At 44.3% G+C, this 21,563-nt stretch overlaps 1 protein-coding gene across 2 annotated transcripts in view; it reads left to right on the forward strand.

Moving 5' to 3' along the window:
* HAUS6 (HAUS augmin like complex subunit 6) overlaps positions 1 to 16,255 on the forward strand; it is a 63,266-nt gene extending 47,011 nt beyond the window's left edge. The window contains exons 12-17 of one of the 2 annotated variants that reach the window (XM_040359946.1): positions 387 to 480; positions 2,348 to 2,405; positions 3,433 to 3,612; positions 5,820 to 5,955; positions 13,301 to 14,342; positions 16,066 to 16,255. In XM_040359946.1, coding sequence (XP_040215880.1) covers positions 387 to 480; positions 2,348 to 2,405; positions 3,433 to 3,612; positions 5,820 to 5,955; positions 13,301 to 14,342; positions 16,066 to 16,093 — 1,538 coding nt within the window. In that variant the 3' untranslated portion in view covers positions 16,094 to 16,255. The remainder of the gene's footprint in view (positions 1 to 386; positions 481 to 2,347; positions 2,406 to 3,432; positions 3,613 to 5,819; positions 5,956 to 13,300; positions 14,343 to 16,065) is intronic. The other variant, XM_040359937.1, reaches the window with a different exon arrangement.
* The last annotated feature ends 5,308 nt before the right edge of the window (positions 16,256 to 21,563 follow it).

Below are 21,563 nucleotides of genomic sequence, written 5' to 3' on the forward strand. Positions count from 1 at the left end.
AAGTGTGGGGCAGTGCTTTCAAATGAGAAATTATCTGTGCATGACATCTTTATATTTTTTTGTTTTTCCTCCCCTGGACTGTTATAATTGGGCAGGCCAGAGACTAGAAAAGAGAACCTAAAATCGCCTTCCCTTTCTCCTGTGTTTCCCCACTAGTCACTAAAACTATATTGGTGCTATTGGCACCAATAAACATCTGTTGCTACCTATACTTTAAAAATCATGGAAAGTACAAGGTGGTGAATCGGTATTGGAAAATAATGGAAATGTAGAAATTCCCTTGACACTTTCCACTGCATGCTGTATTGTGAGACTGACGGGGTGCTTTGTAGTTCTAGTTTGGAGTTGGGCTTTAAAGATGTTTGTTTTTTTTGTTTTTTTGACAGATGTGCTTGACAAAGATTCAGAAACCATACACCAAGATCACAATGATTCCTTTACAAGTTTCATGGATGCCACGTTATTTACACCAAGAGGAAGGTACGCATACATGAAAGTTTTATTAAAGTAGTTACATTTTTATAGTGCATTTTCCTGCCTCCAGCTAAAGGGTACTTAAAACTCATATACATAATATATCTATACGCACCTTTAAAGGCAAGTATTCAGTTTGTGCGAAACTCGAAAAATTTGAATATTGTGCAAAAGTTCATTTTTATTTCACTAATGCGACTTAAAAGGTGAAACTAATGAGATTCATTACATGCAAGATAGTTCAAGTTGTGATTTGTCATTGTGGTGATTATGGCTTCCAGCTCATGAAAACACCAAATCCACAATCTCAGAAAATTAGAATATTGTGAAAAGTGCGATTATTCTAGGCTGTGTCCCACTCTAATCTGTTAATTAAGCCATAACACCTGCAAAGGGTTCCTGAGCCTTTAAATGGTCTTAGTCTGGTTCAGTAGGAATCGGTCATGGGGAAAAACTACTGACCTGACAGTTGTGCAGAAAACCATCATTGACACCCTCCATAAGAATGAAAAATCTCAAATAATTGCTAAAGAAGTTGGATGTTTCCAAAGTGCTGTATCAAAGCACATTTAATAAAGTTATGTGGAAGAAAAAGGTGCACAAGCAGCATGGATGACCGCAGCCTTGTGAGGATTGTCAGGAAAAAACCATTCAAAAGTGTTGGACTTTCACAAGGAGTGGACTGAGGCTGGAGTCTGTGCATCAAGAGCCACTACACACAGATCCTGGACATGGGCTTCAAATGTCGTTGTATTCCTCTTGTCAAGCCACTCCTGAACAACAAACATCAGAAGCGTATTACCTGGGCTAAAGGAAAAGCTGACCTGGTCTATTGGTCAGTGGTCCAAAGTCCTTTTTTGATGAGAGCAAATTTTGCATCTCATTTAGAAACCAAGGACCCAGAGTACGGAGGAAGATGCAAGATGCTTGAAGTCCAGTGCAAAGTTTCCAGAGTCTGTTGATTTGGGAAGCCATGTCATCTCCTGGTGTTGGTCAACTGTGCTTCATTAAATCCAGGGTCAACACAGCAGCCTACCAGATTTTCTTCTGCAGGCGAGCACTATGGGGATGCTGACTTCATTTTCCAGCAGGACTTGGCACCTGCCCAAAGCACTAAAACCTGGTTCAATGACTGTGTGATTACTGTGCTTGATTGGCCAGCAAAGTCGCCTGACCTTAACCCCAGAATCTATGGGGCATTGCCAAGCGGAAGATGTGAGACCTGGTCTTCCATAATACCTCAGCAGTGCCACAGGCTGATGGCTTCCATGTCGCACCGCATTGAGGCAGTAATTGCTGCAAAAGGGGCCCAAAACGAGTACTGAGTACATATGCATGCTTGTACTTTTCAGAGGTCCGATATTCTATGTACAAACCTTATTTTATTGATTGCATGTAATCTAATTTTCTGATAATGTGAATTTGGGCTTTTCATGAGCTGTAAGCCATAATCCACTCAAACCATGATTTGTCATTGTGATATCTCATATTAGTTTCACCTTAAGTTGCATTAGTGAAATAAACAAACTTTTGCACGATATTGTAATTTTTCAAGTTTTCAAAGCCTCATGTGAAATGTAGTTCCACAACAGCTGGAGGGCCCCAGGTTGCCTACCCCTGAAATGGACTCATTGCAGTCTTTTTTTACAAAAATTAAAAACCTAATTTTCCTGATGGCAAGATAAAATGAGGTCTAGGCTGCCAATGCTTTTTGTCCTAAACACTTTTTTTTTTTTTTTACTGAATCTAGGAATTGGGGAATAAAATCTGGATCTACTGCAGTTTTCTAAAATTTGTTTTCCTTTTTATAATTAAGAGGCTGTAGTGAAGGAGCGGCAAAAGCAAGTAACATGTTTTTTTTTATTTGTTGCAGGATGTCATTACCAAGTCAGAAGATGACTCCTCATCGCAGAATGTCCTTAAATGACATGGTAAGACATTTAATAGAGCACTTCAATAAATTGTTTTATTTAGTTGGAAGTAAAGATGGTTAAAAATATATGTACAACTGTACCTTTTACAAAAAAAAGATTTTTGACTGCTCCACTTGCTTTGCTTGTTCTTTGACATGTTGCCTAGATGCTGTGCCAAAGGCCTACAATGCATGGATCGAAATTCGGCTGGTTTAGCGGTGATCGGCTGAATTTCGTTCCATGGATGGGCACCCTGGTTTTATAGAACTTGATCTACAGATGCACTTCTGTACAACTGATCTGTTTTGGGGTTTTCCCAGTCGATCAGTCCCGCAGGTTAGAGTTGGCAAATTGATTGATCATTGTTCTCCAGTGGCAGTGGAAGCATTAAGGTAAAGTCTTCCTTTTAGAACCACTTTAAACAATTGCACTACCAACACTGAAGAGCGAGCCGGTGAGGTGAGCACATTAGAAATCTATGCATAGCCATAATTTAAGTGAAGGTGCTAGCACAGCTCGTCTGCAGATACAATCAAGAGATCTGGAATTCGCTGCGAATTCTGGATTTGTTTTGATTTTTTTGTAATTGCACTACCAATTTGAGTGTGTATGAATTTCACCCATGGAAAATTTCAAATCTTTGCCTTGTGAAATGCACATGTACTTGCTGACTTTTATACCTTGAATTGTTTTATAGATTTTTTTTTTGATTGGTTTTGTACTTGACTGTATGAAAACGCAAACCTTTTCTTGATTAAAAAAGTCTTCTAGGCACCATTCAGAGAAAACTGGTGTGGAGTGTTTTTTTTTTTTTTTTTTAAATATGAACCACTTAATCTCCCATCGAAACATAACGGTCAAGTCAGGTGGGAGAAATGTGTATGGCACTCGTCAAAGTGTCTTCCAGAGTGCACTCAATTCATATATTTTTATAATAAAAAAAAAAAAGCTTTTATTGCAAATCTCCAATACTCAAAGGCAGGGAGCTGATAGAAGTGACGAAACCGACCCACCACTAATTTGAACTTTGTATGCACCTTTTTAGGATTTTCGAACACCACAATCTGCCATTAAGGAGAGGTTTTTGCAAAGGACGCCAAATTCTTTGCATAAGAGAAGGTCTGATGTGGTTTGGAAACCTACACCAAGTAACAAACTACCACATACCCCAACACCTTGTAAACAGGATCCCATGAGTGCTACACGCCTGCAGCTTGCACAGCAGGTTTGTGGACTTTTTTTTTTTTTTTTTTTTAAATGCACTGCAAGGTGTTTGCTCAAAAGCAGTTCCTCACTATAGCTAACCATCTTTCTTGCCCGTTGAGGGACTCAGGAATAAAGTGTGTGTGTGTGTGTGTGTGTGTGTGTTAGATATATCTATCTATCTCTATCCCCTTCTACTTCCAGAATGCCTAAATTTTATTTATAGTGTCCTACTGTGCCACGTGAGCTGAGAACCCTGGTAGCTACCTCAGTACGTACCCCTGTCAGAACACAACAGCTCAACACGGTAGATCACTGTACTATTGTTGGCTGGAGGCAACTTTCTTGAACTGTTCTCCCTGGCAGGCCATGTACTGCAAACTTTCTTGGCCGGGACCCTAAACTGTCAGCTCCTAGCCAACTTCCACCTCATCTGCCTTATGAGTCTATCAGTGAATATGAGGATTATAGCTAATGTTGGGCTGTTGATCCCACATTAAAAAACTTAATTACTTTCAACCTGTCCCACCCAGGGGGCAGTCCCTCTGGGTATAACACCTCTCTGCATCTCGCAGATCAGGTTTTTTTTTTTTTTCTTCTGCTTAGCAAAGGAGGAGACTTGGCCTGGAGATTTATTCCAAATTGAATTATTATTATTATTATTATTATTTTGCTTGTTCCTGTGACCTACAATCAACTGCCGACTGGGTGACAGGCTGGATCCCAGATCCTTGTGACCCCCCCCCCCCCCGTTTCAGCCATCGAGTGTGCCGACCGTAGCTACGCGCTGGGTCGTCCACGACATGCTGGGCACTCTATCGGTGGCCAGTATTTGCACGCTGCAGGGCACGCATATGACCGGCCTATAGGGCTGCGTTGCAGCGGCTGGGCCGACAGTCACCTACTTAACCATGCGGAAGATGGTCTGTCTGGGATGCTTCCAGCATAATCCACACAGGAAGGGTAAGTAGTAATCCCCTGCTTCGGCAGGAGGACATAGCTGGACATTCCTGGGGAGGTCGAGTAGGGGGTCCCATCCATCCTTTCCTCTCTTCTTCCCTCCTCTCTGAGCTAGGCTGGCTGCTGGGGCCGCGGGTTCACCTGGGGTGGGGGCTTCACCTGTCAGGGAACTGCTCCACCTGTTGGAACTGCACTGTACGCCCGCTTACAATGCTAGTAAGCTGCCATGAAAGGTTTTGCTTACCTGTGTTCTCCCTCCGTGCTGTCGGCAGCCATTTTGGCGAGCCTGTTTGCCCACTACTGGTCGGTGGCCATTTTTTGTGGCCCGCGCTGTTTGGCCTCTACCTGCCGCTCGGCGGCCATTTCTTGTGGCCCATGCTGTTTGCCTCTATGTTCGGCAGCCATTTTCTTGTGGTCCACGCCGTATTGCAGCATTTAAACGGCACAAGCTTGCAGACACGCTCTGCGGAGTGTGGTCAGACAGACAGCTGAGAAGCAGCTCAAGGAGGAAGCGGACGGCAGCAGTACTGTTCTAGGGTGGTGAGTCCTCTGGGGGGGGAACCCCTTGTCTCTGTCGCAGCTAGGTGGGTGGTTGTACCTTGCCTTGGCATCCCAGTGGATGTCAGGCACGTGGGTCAGCATGCCGTCAGAAGCAGACACCTTTTTCCCTGAAACACCTGAGTTAACAATTGATGCCCCTGCACTCGCTGTATCGGATGCTATGTCGGCAATCCTAGATGCTTTTGGTGGAAGCGGCCATCCCCTGGGGACAACTCTTATGTGGAGCCGGATCCAGCTTTGGCTCATGATCCTGGCTCTGTATCTGAGGATGCGGACCAAGATTGACCGGACAGTGAGGATCACTCCGGATCCAAGGTCAGCACGTGAAAAGGCTCCGGTAGGTGATCTTATCACAGCAGTGCAAGATACTGGAGGAGTCTGCGTAAGCAGCATAGGTGTCGGTCCCTTTCGGGTTAGGTAAGCTGACCCGCGCGGCCAAGGTGTTTCCTTGTGCGTCTTGTTTAGGCAAACTTTTATACAAGGAGTGGGACAAACCACAATTTTTTTTTTTTTTTTTTTTTCTCCCCAGTCCCTAAAAATTTGGCTGTGCGTTACCCTCTTGGAGAGTTTCCTGGGGGGAAAAAAGGACCTCTCTTCCAATAGTAGACCCTCCACGATTACCCAAGACCCACATTTTATAAAGTGCTCAGGTCTACGTGTGGTGGTTGTATGCCGATTTAATGTTCTGTAATAACTTTTTTTCTGCAGGTTGCTGATTTTATAGTTGACGATGCCCCAAAATATCAGTCGGGACGTGGAATGGAGCTGGATAATTTGCTTGGCATGCTGTCCTCTGATCCTTTCTTATCTAGAAAAGAGATTCCTCGCACTCCAGAGAACTTGAGTAAGCAAATTTTTTATAGATTTTGCTTGTTGAATAAACTTCTGTACAGACTTCATAGTCTTCAAATGAATCCTATATAATGAAACATTGTGCCTAGAAAAATATGGATTGGAGAATAAATATTTTGTACAACTGCATGCTTTACAAACCTCTCATGTAAGGACTTATTTTAATCGGCAAAAAAAAAAAAAATCTACCAAATACATCATGTTATATAGTTTCCCACAGCTTGGATTTCGAAGGTCGACAAACTACATGGAAAAAATGTTTGTGCAGTACTTTGAGTAAGAGCCCTTTCACCCTGACAGTGCAGCTGCGTTGGCGGTAAAGCCCTGCTTTTAACCCCTGCTAGCAGCCAAATAAAGGGTAAAAAAATTCAATGGGCAGGGGAGCTTTAAGAGCCGTGTAAAGAGGCTTTTTTTATTTTTGTGTAGGGCAGTTTATTAAAATGAATTGGCTGCCCTGCACGTATCCACAGATGTGAACCAAGATGTTCGCATGTGAGGGGTGGTAAAAGCACACGGTTGAGCTGTTTTCCAACCAACTGCTCCCAGGCAGCAGCTGGGGATGTACATAAGCTCTGGCTGCAGCTGGAGGTATACCCAGGGTGAATGTGGTGCACTGCAACTGTGTGCATTGCACGTTTGTGGTGTGGTACTTCTGCATTTTAGGGGGTTTAAAAGCTGGTGGTGAGGCTACCTAGTGCCTCTTTACTGCCCGTCAAATGCCTCTAAAAAGCAATTTGTGCATGGATTGATTTTCATAAAAGCAGCAGCCCTTGCTGCTATTACGAACAAGCCCTAAAAAAAACAGTTCTGATAGTACAGGTATAAAAGGCAGATGTATGTTCGCACAAAAAAGAAGCCGTTTAAAAAAAGTTTTAGTACAGTACCTTTTCTCACACAGCCAGGTACTGCACTGTAGGAGGAGGCAGAGCACAGCCCAGCCCCCCCTTTACTTTCACTTTGCCCAGGCTGTCTAAGCTCCCTCCAAGTGCCGATGTACAGTTCGGCTGGGGATCAGAAGTTTGGACTCGTCTCATAGCCTTTCTCTACCGACACCCTGGTCGAGAGGCTGGTCCAGACAAGAGAATTGAATGAATGTCCAGACAATGGGATTGTGCTAAAATGAAAATTCTCATCTTTCACCCAAACAAAATTGACTTCCCCTCCCCCTCACAAATAGAGCTTTATTTTGGTGTGTGTGTCCTTGGTTTAGGCCGATGGGCATTGTAAATATTTTGGGTAAACAAATCGCAATAAGCGTATATTGGTTTGGGCAAAAGCTATAGCATCTACAAAATGGGGGGGATAGATTTATGGCATCTTTAGTTTATTTTTCCCAAAACGGCTTTCAGGACAGCACCTGAGAGATATCATGGCTCCTCCTCCAAAGGAAACACCTCCTCCATTCAAGACTTCAAAGGGAGGCCTCCCCTTCCACTCTCCAGTTTTTTTGTGTTTCCTCCAGCTGGAGGAACACCTCCGGTGGGGGCCATGATATCTCTCAGGGCTGCCTGGGAGACATGTGGTTCTCACCCCTACCTTTTGTCTCTTGAGGGAAATTACTCTCCCACTTGCCTGGTGAGGGCGGTCCGTGGGTTCCTGCTCTCTCTTCTGTGCTCGGGGAGAGCCCGTACGCCCGGAAGTTGCGGCCCGTTTTTCCGGCGGAGCAGCGGGGTCCGTGAAACCCCATCGCAAGGCGAGAGGCTCCGGCGTCAGAGGAGGGCCTCAGACGCGTCCTGTATTCAGGAAGTGGCAGCGCTTCCGGGTCGGCGCAGTGTCATTTCCGGCGCAGAGGGAGGAGGCAGGGTCTCCTGGTGCCTTAAAGGGGACTTCCGGTTCCGGGTCAGCGCGGCGGCGTTTTTGAATCCTGGAACCGTGTCCTCATTCAACTGCACGCTGCTGCAACACTCTGCAATGGAGGAGGATACTGCAGCTGAGGGGGCAAGCCAAGGCACCAGCAAGGCTAAGGTAAGGGAAGTGTCCTGCACTACCTTCAGCTCTCTCTCTCTTAGGGGGGTTACTTCACCCATCTCCCCGTTTCCCCACCTCCCACCTCCCTGTCTGGTCTGTGTCTATATGGTCGTATCTACCTACATAGCGGTGCCATGGTGGTGATGGTCTTGGCTTGTTGGGCACAGGGGATTACTGCCAAGTTTCCTTAGTGCACCTGGGTGTCAGTTTGTTACTGTCATTTTAGTTTTTGAGCGTGCGTGCTTTGTCTTGGTCTGTTTATACAGGGAAAAGGCTCTGCTCAGATTGTGAATAAGCGATGCCCTGTTTGCAAAGAGAAGCTCAGTGATTCTTGGAGTAAAACTCTTTGTGCAGACTGTACTAAAGATGTGCTGAAAGAAGCTCCTTCTGTGGGTGGGGACTTAATATCCACCCTTAAGAAAGAACTCCGTACCACATTTCAGGCCTTTAGATCAAGCCTGGATCGGGCCAGACCTGTGGAGGAGGCTGGAGTTTCACAAGACCCTTCGCTGGGTGAAAGGCATAACCTATTTAACCCTTTAAACCAGGACGATTCTCAAGAAATCCCGCTAAATTCGGATTCTGAAAATGAGGATGAGGCAGAACCTGCTTCAAAATATAAATTGTCGCTGGAAGAGGTTGCAGGCCTTTTAAAAGTGATCCATGCAACACTGGGGATAGAGGAAGAGAAAGAGCTCTCCCTGCATGACCGAATGTATGCAGGGTTAGGGGATACCAAAGGTCGGGTGTTCCCAGTACATTCATTAATCACTGAGATGATTAAGAAAGAATGGGTGGAACCGGAGAAGAAACCGTTTTTTTCTGGGACTCATAAAAGGAGGTTCCCTTTTGAGGAAAACCCGGAAGCCATCTGGAATAAAATCCCAAAGTTGGACGCGGCATTTTCTCAGGTTTCAAAATCTACGGACTTGGCTTTTGAAGACATGGGCTTACTAAAGGAGCCTATGGACAAAAGAATAGAGCTGCTGCTTAAAAGAAACTGGCAATCTGTGATGAACAATCTTAAACCAGCTATGGCATCAACTTGTGTGGCCAGAAATCTGGAACACTGGTTGAACCAATTAAAATCACACATCTCAGCAGATTCCCCAAAACAGATCTTGGACTCCTTTAATACTCTTTTTGCAGCCGTGTCATACATTGCCGATGCTTCAGCGGAATCTATCCGTATGACAGCAAGGTCAGCATCTTTGACCAATTCGGCCAGGAGAGCCTTGTGGCTTAAGACCTGGCCGGGAGATGCGGCCTCAAAAAATTGTGTGGTTTACCTTTTGCAGGGGATCTACTGTTTGGTCCAGAATTGGAATCTATCCTTGACCGAACGGCGGATAAAAAGAAGTCCTTTCCGATTAAGCCTAAAAAGGCGCCGGTCCGCAAACTTTTTTTTCGTCTGCAAAGGCAACAGGAAGGAGGACTCGGTTCAAGAAGAAGTGGCCTGCGCAAAGAGGTCGCGGTAGGGGTGGAGTGCTCCTCCAGCCCCCGAGAAACCGCAATGACTCTCCGCTACAGGTAGGGGGAAGACTTCAGGAGTTTGTCCCCCAGTGGAGAGGCAGCACCCCAAATCTGTTTATCTTAAACTTTCTTCAAAAGGGTTACGAGATAGAGTTCAGGGAAGAACCCCCGAAAAAATTTCTGGCAACAAATATTCCAAGGGATCCTGCCAAGGCCCTGGCTTTGAAGTCCCTAATTCAGGAACTGATGGACCAAAGGGTAATTGTGCCGGTTCCAAAAGCGGAATTTTTTCGGGGGTTCTCTTCTCATGTTTTTCTGATAAGAAAACCATCAGGAAAGTACCGCCTTATCTTAAACCTAAAGGAGCTAAACCTGTCAGTGCTGTACAGAAAATTTTGCATGGATTCCATCTTTTCCGTAAGAAACCTAAGTCAGGGTTGCTTCATGGCAACAATAGACTTACGAGATGCCTACTTACACACTCCCATTGCGGCCAGCTCCCAAAAGTTTTTGAGATTGGCTCTGAGGGAAGGAAAGAAAGTAGTTCACCTACAGTTCAGGGCTCTTCCCTTTGGCCTGTCGTCATCCCCAAGGGTATTTACAAAAGTGATGGCAGAAGCACTGGCACCTCTTCGTCTAGAGGGGATCTCTGTGGTCCCTTATCTAGACGACCTACTGTTTTTTGCCCAGTCCAGGGAGGGTCTTCAAAAAAATCTAGACAGGGCCCGGTCTCACTTGGAAGCCATAGGGTGGATCCTGAATCTCCAAAAATCGAGCCTGGTTCCTGCTCAACAGGTTCTATTTCTGGGTTTCCAGATAGATTCTGTGGAGCAGAAGGTTTTCCTCCCAGAAGAAAAACAGAGAAAGGTGATAGAGATGGTTTCTCTTCTACAGGGCAGTCAGGTGATTTCCATCAGGAGGATTATGTCAGTTCTGGGAACCCTGACTTCCTCTATACCCGCAGTGCCCTGGGCCAGGACCCACTTCAGGCCGCTTCAGGATTTTTTGTTAAAGGTCTGGGACCGCGATCAGAGGTCCCTAGACTTACTGGTCAAAATTCCCACCAAGGTGAAAAGGAGCCTCTGGTGGTGGAGAGACCAGGAAAGACTGTCGGTGGGTCTGTTGTGGTCCTTCCCATCCCAAGTAAGGATAACGACAGACGCCAGCTCCTGGGGGTGGGGGGCCCACATGAACAGTCGTTGGACTCAGGGGTCATGGTCCACAGGAGAGGCAAGGAATTCCTCAAATTGGAGGGAATTAAAGGCGGTAGAATTGGCTTTACTGGCCTTCGCTTCAGAAGCAGAAGGACAACATTTACAGGTCCTATCGGACAATGCCACAACAGTGGCCTATGTCAACAGACAAGGGGGCACCAGAAGCAAGGGGCTTCAGGTCTTAGCCGGAAAGATCCTAAAGTGGGCAGAGTCCCATACCCTATCCTTGTCCGCGGTCCATCTAAAGGGGACCCTGAATTGCGTGGCAGACTTCTTGAGCAGAAATTTAATTCGGGAAGCGGATTGGCAGTTGAACCCAGAAGTGTTCAATCGGATAACAGAAAAGTGGGGACAGCCAGCGATAGATTTGTTTGCGAATCAAGAGAATGCACAGATCTCTCAGTTCTTCTCCTTAGACAGGAGCAAGTCAGCTGCGGGGACGGACGCCCTAGCACACAGCTGGAATTTCCATCTTTGTTATGCTTTCCCCCTTTCCAGCTCATTCCGCAGGTCATAGCAAAGATACAGAGGGAAAATACTACAGTAATTCTGATCACCCCATTTTGGCCCAAAAGGCCTTGGTTTTCTGCCCTTCTACTGATGCAAATCAAACTGTTCTGGCATCTACCTCTGAGACACGACCTGCTTTTACAAGGTCCTCTGTTTCACCGAGACATAAAAAAAACGAAGTCTTACGGCTTGGCTTCTGAGGAGCAACTCCTCAGGAGAAAGGGGTTTTCGGCCAGATTAACAGCAACTCTCCTGTTGAGTAGGAAGCCGGTCACGAGGGCTATCTATTTCAAGGTCTGGAAAACTTTCAATACATGGTGCTCTGCATCAGGCAGATTTGAAGAAGAAACTTCCTCTATCTTGGAATTTCTTCAGGAAGGAGCCGACAAAGGGTTAGCGGTGAGCACCCTGAAGGTTCAAGTAGCCGCGCTTGGGGTATTCCTAGAAAGATCTGTTTCTGCAGATCCCTTAGTAATAAGGTTCTTTAAAGCCCTTGTTAGGTCCAGACCGATGGTGGTAAAGGATTGTCCCTCATGGGATTTGCCAGTAGTCTTACAGGCCATGACCAAGGAACCTTTTGAACCTTTTGAATATAGCGTCTCTTGTTGTTAACATTAAAAACGTTTTTTTTAGTGGCTGTTACTACAGCTCGCAGGATCAGCGAGCTGCAAGCCTTGTCCGTCAGAACCTTTTTGTTTAATTTTTTCGGACAGAATTGTGTTAAAACCAGACCCAAGTTTTTTACCGAAAGTTGCTTCGTTCAAAAATCGGTCTCAGGAAATTATACTGCCTTCATTTTGCTCTAATCCGAAAGGAAGAAGAATTCCATACCTTGGATGTCAAGAGAGCCGTTTTATGTTACTTGGAAACCACAAAAGCGTATAGACGTTCAGATGCCTTGTTTATTTTATTTTCCGGTGATAAAGGAAAGCAGGCGTCAAAGGAACCATTGCCAGATGGCTTAAGATGGCCATCTCAAATGCTTATTCAATCTCAGGTCAAGAATGTCCGGAGAATCTTAGGGCTCACTCTACTAGGGCAGCTGCCGTAAGTTGGGCAGAAAGAGCTGGTGCCACCCCCGAACAGATCTGCAGAGCAGCTACCTGGTCAAACCTGTCTACCTTTGCCCGTCATTACAGACTTGACCTAATGACGGCAGATGATCAGGCGTTCGGGAGAAAAGTCTTACAGGCTGTGGTCCCACCCTAAGGGGGTAAGTCTCGACTGTCCTCTCAGGTGCTGTCCTGAAAGCTGTTTTGGGAAAATGCAAGTTAGGCTTACCGGTAACTTGTTTTCCAGTAGGCTTTCAGGACAGCAACAACCCGCCCTTGGTTTTTTCCATTATAAAGATACTGCTGTAATACTATGTAATAACTCACTTATGTGTTGCAGCCGGGGCTGGAGGTCTCTACAAACAACTGGAGCGTGGAAGGGGAGGCCTCCCTTTGAAGTCTTGATTGGAGGAGGTGTTTCCTTTGGAGGAGCCATGATATCTCTCAGGTGCTGTCCTGAAAGCCTACTGGAAAACAAGTTACCGGTAAGCCTAACTTGCATTTTTTCCCCCCTTCGTGATTGCGGTGGACACTTTTGACACTATTTTGGGACCAGTGTTATCTATACAGCTATTAAATGCACGGATTACTGTGTAAATGACATTGGCAGGGAAGGGGTTAAACACTAGGGGGCGATCAACAGGTTGTATGTGTCCTAGGGAGTGATTCTAACTGTAAAGGATGGTCTTGCTAAAGCATGACAGATCACTGCCCCAGATGTAACGAGCAGTAGATCCCTGTCGTGTTGCTAGGCAGAACCGGAAAATGCCTTTACATGGGCATCTCCCCGTTCTGCCGCTCCATGAAATGATTGGACATCGAGTCCGGGACCCACGGGCATGCTCAAAGCATGTGGCGCTCGCCCAGAATGCTGCGATTTTAAAGGGGCCCTACAGGTACGCCCATTTGTCCACTGCGCTACCATTGTGCTGAAGTATATCGGCGTGCAGCTGCTTGCATACAATGGAACTGTTGTACAGTGTAAAGCAAATTCATTTTCTAACTGGCACTGTTTGTGTTTTTATTTATTATAATAGATTTTTCTTAACTGTACAATACTGGATACAGGTGAGTGACTGAAATGCTTTTACGTTTGTACAGTAAGTGTCTTCTTGTACAGTTTCAGATATTCGAACATCCTGGCGAAAAGCCATCCAGAATGAAGAATTTTGCGATGTATCTAGTCCAGTGGAAGAGCCATGTGTAGAATCTCTTGTAGAACAAGAGTCTGCTCACTGCAGCCTGGTGGATCTGAGCATGGCTTGCTTCCTGTCTGCTTCTCATTTGTCTGAGCATAATGAGCTGTCAGATCAAAGGATGTCTTTGAGCACCGGAAAACCAGACCCTCATGAAAAAGCAGCCTTAAGTCAGAACTTGACACCCTCTTTGGCTAGTGAAATTAAATGGTCTGAGAGAGACAAATTTACTCCAATAAAGGAATGTGTGAGAGCGCAGTTGTTGCAGCCTGCAGTTGGAGACCAGAATGATACTTTTATTTTTGACGACCAGCCAGGTGATAAATTGAAAGACCGCACAATGATTATACCTGCAGTTAGTCAAGAAATTTCTTCTGCACATTCCACTCTTTCATGGAACTCTTCAAAAGCAATGGACTTGAGCATTAGTTCTGAGAGCCACGATGTTATCCAGTTTGGCATACTACAAGAAACTATCCCAGAAGGAGATGGAAACCTGAGTCTTACCAGCACATCTAGTGCACAGACTCCAGAGGTGGACAGGTACAGCACCAGAGTAGAAAGTGAGCTCCCCTCAGATAGTAGAGAGGGTGGCTGGGAACCTATGGAGCGTAAAATGGACCTAAATTCTATACGTACTAGATATGAAGCTCTAAAAAGAAGCTTTTTTACATCTTTAACAGAGGAAACAAATAGTCTAGCACACACCCCTTTAAGCAAGGTTGATAAGCAAAAATCTGAATCCAGCCTTCCAACAGAGACTATGGGTGTGTTCAGCCCCTTAGATAAAGTATTAACATTGGATTTGGACTATCTAAACACTCCATCACCCAGAGACAGAAAGCTGTCCCTTCCGCAGCTCATCGCTTTTTCTCCTTGTGAAGATAATGTACATGCCGGGATCACAGAAGATTTCCCAGATGTGTTTGAATCGCGAGGTAATCTTTATTGCTGCTATACTTTAAGGTATTGGCAGACCTTTTGGTACATATATCTGTTTTAGTTTGTGTAGAACAAAGTATGCCATGTTAGAAAAGTTTAAGGGGTATGGCGATTCACAGAAAAGTCAGTCCTTGCCTTCTGCAGTTATGGTGGTCACGGACCTGCAGAGCAAATCTAATGTGTAGCAAATAACCCACTAATTCTGGATTCACACTGGTGTGACACAACAGCCGTCCTCCTTTGGATCAGGCTTTGCCCTGCAACTTAAAGCCGTCATGCGTCCGACTTTGATCCCTGCCAATACCCGGCACTGTTTGGTATGTATCTTGAGGGGGAACTCCACGCCAAATTTTAAATAAAAAAAAAAACGACATGCACTCCCCCTGCAGGAGCATACCAGGCCCTTGGGTCTGGTATAGATTTAAAGGGGGAACCCCTACTCTGAAAGAACAGCGTGGGGGTCCTCCCAAAATCCATACCAGACCCTTATCCGAGCATGCTGCCCGGTCCGGAAGTGGGGTGGAGACTAGATGAGCAGCCCTCCTCCTGAACTGTACCAGGCTGCATGCCCTCAACATGGGGGGGGTGCTTTGCCCTGTGTGCCCCCACCCTAAAGCACCTTGTGTAGTTTTTTTTTTTTCCCCCCAGGTGAATGGGTAAGGGTACAGTGTACCCCATACTCATTCACATAGGGTGGAATCAGGGGGCCCCCTTAAAGGGGCTCCAGGATTCCAATGAGCCCCCTGCCCGCAGACCCACACAACCAACGGCTAGGGTTGTTGGGAAGAGACTCGTCATCAACATGGGGACACCGTGCTTTGGTGTGGGGGGCCACAGGGTGCCCCCCTGCCCCAAAGCACCCACCCCATGTTGAGTGCATGTGGCCTGGTGGTTCAGTGGGGCCCCTCTCGTCCCCCACCCCTTTCCTGGCCGGCTGCGTGCTCAGATAAGGGTCTGGTATGAACTTTGGGGGGACACCCACGCCATGTTCAGTGTAGGGGGTTCCCCTTTAATATGTATGTGTGTGTGTGTGTGTGTGTGTGTGTGTGTGTGTGTGTGTGTGTGTTATATATATATATACATATATATATACATATATACATATATACATATACATATACATACATACACTTTTTTTTTTTTTTTTGGTGATCTGAAAAATTATCCGATCGTGACTGATCTGAGAATCGATCCGTGAGTTTTTTTGATCTATTGCACTTCTAATATTGTCTCTTTAATGGGGGTGAAGGGTATTCAAAGCAAAGTCTACTGAACTTTTTTAAACATGTAAAAGAAGAAAGATAATTTCTAAACTCAGCAAAAGTGGATATGGTGCTTGCAGAGTCCTTTCGGCTCTTGAGAGGACTGGGCCATTAGCAATCATGTGATCGCTTGGTTCTCAGTGAGTTACAGCTGCAGTGGGGAGGAGAGTATGTATCAATGTTCTATTTTTTTATTTCTTTCCATACTTCTTTTTTAACAAATTTTATTTAAATAAAGTGCTCAAATCATTACCCATTTGGAAGTCCTATAGCCATTGGGATAAAAACGGTCCCCCCTTAGACAAATGCATGTCCAAAAATGGATGCTGCTCTGAGGTATGAGTTTTGTGTATTGGCAACTTGGACTTCTGTTAAATTTATTTTTTTTTTTTTTAAATCTCTACAGACTGTTTTTTTGCTTAACCTGCCATAAATGCATTAATACATGTATTTGTGTGGCAAATAAATATGCTCTTCTTTTTCAGGCACTGGAAATATCAATCGGACCTTTGATTACACACATTCTGTGGAAGACCTGCAGCAAAGTACAGATGAAGCACAGCTTATAATGCTGTAATAAACTATGCAGACTTTTTTTGTTCTTAGAATGCATCCATAATTTGTAAATCAATATGTATGTGTAACAGTTAAATAAATAATTTATAATTTTTTTTATTTTTTTTTTTGCTTTAGCTTAACTTATTTGGATACACATGCACTTTTTAGTAACTAAACCACCCTCTTGCTCGCACTCGTGAATACAGTTGCTTTTTAAAGCAATTCTGTTAAGTGGCACTCTTTTTAAAGACCTCCAGTATGGGTGCGTCCCCCCTCTCCAGCTGTACTTGTTTTCTTTGCTTTCCAGTTCCTCAAGCAAAATGCAAAAGTCTGTTTTATTGTCACTTTTCAAGACTTTCATTCTGCCATCTTTTGTAATGTTGTGGATAGGGGTGTAACGGATCGTCACCGATCCGTGATCCGAACGGGCCACCCCGTTCGGATCGGCACACCCCGCGATCCGCGGAGCGCTCCGGAGCCTAGGCCTAGGAAAGTCCCCGGCTTCGGCCTAGCTCCGGAGCGGCGGCCAGTCTGCTTGCCAGAGCCCAGCGTGACACGCCTCCCCGGGGAGGCGTGTCACGCTGTGCACTGGGCTCTAGCAAGCTGAATGGGAATGTTAGCAGTGAAGCACTGGTGTGAGAGGAGGGGGGGGGGAAGGGGGAAAAAAGAGCACAATAGCAATTCACAGGGGTGGATTAAAGAGGAAGCAGGTGAGGCTGTTTGGGACTTAAAGTACAATCTTGATGTTTTTACAGCAAAAAAAATTTATATATATATATATAAATTTTTTTTGCTGTAAAAACATCAAGATTGTACTTTAAGTCCCAAACAGCCTCACCTGCTTCCTCTTTAATCCACCCCTGTGAATTGCTATTGTGCTCTTTTTTCGGATCAGCAAAAAAAAAAAAAAGGTTCCTTTTTTTTAATTGGTCCAAAAAAAATATATTTTAATTATTTATATATATATAATTTAAACTGTGATTTGTGTGACGTGTTATTAACTTAATTGTGTCACTTTTATTTCCCATATCTCACTCCCCCCCTCCCCCCCCCCTGTTGTCCTTATATTAATTTATTTAAAAAAAAAAAAATATTCTTTCATATGTACAATAGTGCAAATGATCTCCCTTTCTACCCCCCCCCCCTCTCCCCATAGACTAACCCCTCAATATTCTTATGTGTACAGTGATGTACGTGATCAAGTGTTTAATTTTATTTTGTGTTACAAAAAAAAAAGGGCTCAGGGTGGTCTATCCTGATCTATTTAATAATATATAGTGCTGTATTATTTATATTCTCTTGTATAGTCATTCTAACATATTTTTTATCCTCTCCTATTTCGAACATAACTAAGCATTCCAATAAGGGTTCAATAATCACATATGAGTAAGAAAAAGAAGGGGGTCAATTGGGGGGGGTTCATGTCCAGACTTTACATTAATACCTTCATGGGAGAAAAAAAAAAAAAGGGGAGAGGACAAACCAGTAATCTGGTCTCTATTGATACCTAGGAGAGACATATATAGTTCTGTATAATCATCTATTTTATCTTGAGAGAGGGAAAAAAAAAAAAAGGGAAAAACATTCACAGTTTTCCATTTCCCCAACCCAGTCTCTATGTTTTATTTCGATTTTCTTCTATTCTTCTACGTTGTGGTTCTCGATCTCTTATTATTTGTGGGCCACCTTTCCGACGTGTTCTTTCCATTGGTTGTAACCAGTCTGGGACCTCTATCTTTTCTATTCCCAGAAAATTAAACAACTCTGGAAGTTCTGACGGTTCAGATAGTAAAAAAGAAAGTGGACCTTTTTTAACCAATAATGTAATCGGGTATCCCCAGCTATAGGTCCCGCCCCCGATTTAATTTTTTCCAAAAGCGGTCGTAATTGCGACCTCCGTTGTAAAGTAGCCCATGAGAGGTCCGGGAGAATCTTTATTGTCATTTCTTCAAATTTCATTACCTTTGCCTCCCAAGCCTTGCGACTAATTCTTTCTTTATGGGCATAATGGTGGAAACGGCCTATCACATCTCTGGGTCTTGCTGGGTCATTAGGCCGGGGCCCTAGGGCCCTATGTAGTCGATCAAATTCAATCTGTTTCTGTTCCTGTATTAATTCTGCCCCCAGCTGCTGGCATATTGTTTTAACTACTCTTTGTAGAGATTCTCCCTCAATTTCTTCCGGTATCCCTCTAAAACGTAAATTTAGCCTTCAACTTCTATCTTCAATTTCTTCAAATTTCAGATATATCGCTGGACTCTGTAGTCTATAGGGGGATTCTTTTTCCCTTATCTCTTCTAGCTTAGTTACCCGATCTTCCAACTTCACCACCCGTGTCCCTTCTTCTGAGATTTTTTTCTGAAAGGGCTTGCATCTCAGATCTGATTAACTGCATTTCTTTCCGGTGTCCCTCCTCTAGTCGGGTCACCAATGTTTCCATCTCATCCCTTGTTGGGAGAGCCTGAAGGATCGCCATTTCATCTCTCGTTGGTAATGCCTGCAGAATCGCCATTAAATCTAATCCACCTACACTATTTTCAACCATTTTCTTATACTCCCTACTACTTATCTCTTCCTGTTCTTGCTCCCCTTCAATCGCCTGTGATGTAGTAAGGCTCATCCGGGGTGCTGCTCTCGAAATTTCCGGGTACTCTGTCCCCCTTGTCTCAATCACTGAGGCTCTTGCAGTAGCTGTAGCTGCTCTTGTACGTAGGAAATAGTCTTTAATTTCTGGCTGTGTCAGTGGGGTCAATATTTTTTTGGTTTGATTCTGTTGCTGCTTTAGCTGTGGGTTCCTTGCCTTTTTTTCATTTACTACATTCATCCCACCTGCAGCCAGCGAAATAAATACTGCCCAGTCTCCCTGGTTTTCCCCTTTACACTTTATCCAATCAACAAAGTTCAAAAAAAAAAGTCCTGATATAATCACCATTATCTTCCAGGGTCTGTATATCACATATCTTAAAACACCACCTGTAGCCTGTATCCCCTTTTTCCGTTGTATCCCCCTTATATAATAAGCTCACAGTCTCAAGGGCTCCTTTACTTCATATCCACTGCCTCCAGGCATCTGTGCTTCCTTGAAAGCCCCCCCTTTTTATTGTCCTGATCTCTTTCTCGATGACAGTGTTTAGTATGTATATGATCCACCAAGGATTGTTTGACGGGAAAGAGAATAATCAAATAATAATATTTTCCTCAAAGTTTGAAAGGCCAAACAAACCAACAAAAAAAGTCCTTCATGCAGCAGTAAAAGGAATTCACCAATGAGATCTCAAAAAGGCAAACAGCTTGACTCATCTTTTAGGGAAGTGTGAAAAAAAAAAAAAAGAAAAAAAGTAAAGTTAGAAGGATTGCTACCGCAGCAGCAGCAACTCCTTACTCACACACTTCACTGGTCTCTCTTCGGCGCCTCCGGATCACTTGTGCCGCCCAGTATTCCCGGCTGCAGTTGCTGCAATGATCTACGGGGGTCCGTTCCTCCTTCCGCCTCTCGCTCACCGCCGACTTCTCCCCCTCCTCGCGGCGTGTCAGTGCGGCGGTATGTGTCGGCTATCTCAGCTCCCCCGTTCAAGCTCCCTGCTCTGAGTCTCTCCTCCACCTTCTCGCACCGCGCGCTCAGCAGTCTCCACCTTCTCACACCACTCGGCTCCACTCACCCACACCGAGGCTCTGAACGGCTCCAGATGACCGGGGTGCTGTTCTGTCCGGGATCCGGGATTATAGTCAGGCAGGATTCAGGCTTCAGGTAGGTTTCTCGGGCTCAGCTTCTCAGGCTCCAAAATTCTGTAGCTCCCAGCTGCTTTTGCTTTTGCCCAATTTCCAACAAAATAAGTAATTTCACCAGATCGTTGCTTAACTGTTTAAAAGAAATGCAATAAATGTTCAAACGATCAGATCAGATCAGTATAGCAGTACAGCGTAGAAGTATAGCATAGAAGTTTTTTTCAGGGCTTCAAACTTTCCAGGCTTTTCGGGCTACACATATGTTTAGTGAGGTAAGGTGCAGCTCAGCATGTGTTTCCTCACTCTGCCATTGTTAGGCCACTCCCCCCCAGGCGCACAAAGCATTGTTATTCTGCACTTTCACATATTAGGGATTAGGTAACGCACATAAGGAGGTTCAGGGGGTTCAAGGCTGGGAATGTGAAGATGCCGTATTAAAAAAGGGGAAAAAGAAGAAAAAGGGATAAGGAGAGGAACAGAAGGGGGGAACTATGGAAAAGAGGAGAGGATGAATATATAAGAAAAAGGGGGGGAGGGGGAAGGGAAAAGATTTAAACTAGATTTAATAAATAGAAGGGATACTCATAAATTGAACTCAATACTGATATAGGAAATAAGAGGATTATGAATAACAATGATACTAATGTCTGACTTTCTATTAATGTGAAAATAACATGTCAAAGTATATGGGTTATGAAGTGAAAACTAGATATGTCAATGATGTGTGTATATAAAAAAGAGAATTATGAGGAAATGGGAATGGGGAAAGGGGAAGGCTGAAGGATTTGGGAGGTAGGGGAGGGATACTAATATAGAGATCAGAAGGTGAAGGGGAGGGGAAAGGAAGGAAGGGAGAGGAGTAAGAGAAGGGAAAGGAGAAAGGGCAGATCACAGGGTAAATAAGATTGGAAGGGTTTAAAGAGGAATTAAATATAGTGAGGAAGGGCAGCAGGAGCTTAGCCACTCTAGCCTTTGGAGGTTAATTCCCCCTATTTTCGGTAACTACGGGATAATTGAAGTCCCACGTAGAAGCCGTAACATAAAATTCGTACCTCATAAGACCCCTATAGGAGGAGTTTGTTGAGCTCTTTCCTTATTTTTTTTTTTTTTTTTATTTAATTATTTATTTATTTAAATTTTTTTTTTTTTTTTTTTTTTTTTTCTCGTTGTTGTTTGTTACCCCCCCCCCTCTCTCCGCTGTCGGCCAATCCTGGTGCGTTAGATGGATACAATAAGGAACACCTCTCTAAATGTTAGAGGACTCAATATCCCAGAGAAGCGGAAAATATTATTAAACAAACTAAAATCTCTCAAAACGGATATAGGATTTATTCAGGAAACACATTTTAAAGATGGGGTATCTACATATCTTCAAAACAGGAATTTTCCCAATGTATACCAGGCCTCTAATAAGGAAGCTAAAAGTAAAGGGGTGGCAATTCTAATAGCAAGTAGAATACCATGGTCCTTAACGGATAAATACGCAGATCCAGGAGGGAGATTCTTGTTTCTTAAAGGGAAAATAGGTGGCGAGAATGTAACATTAGCGACAATTTATGCACCGAATATACATCAAGACAGTTTCTTATCAAAGGTGATCACTAAACTGATGAACTTTAAAGAGGGCAAATTGATATGTGGTGGAGATCTGAATATAGCTTTGAACCCAAAGGAAGATACCTCAGTAGGGATGTCGTCA

Source organism: Rana temporaria, chromosome 1, assembly GCF_905171775.1.
Source record: "Rana temporaria chromosome 1, aRanTem1.1, whole genome shotgun sequence".
Classification (NCBI taxonomy): Eukaryota; Metazoa; Chordata; class Amphibia; order Anura; family Ranidae; genus Rana; species Rana temporaria.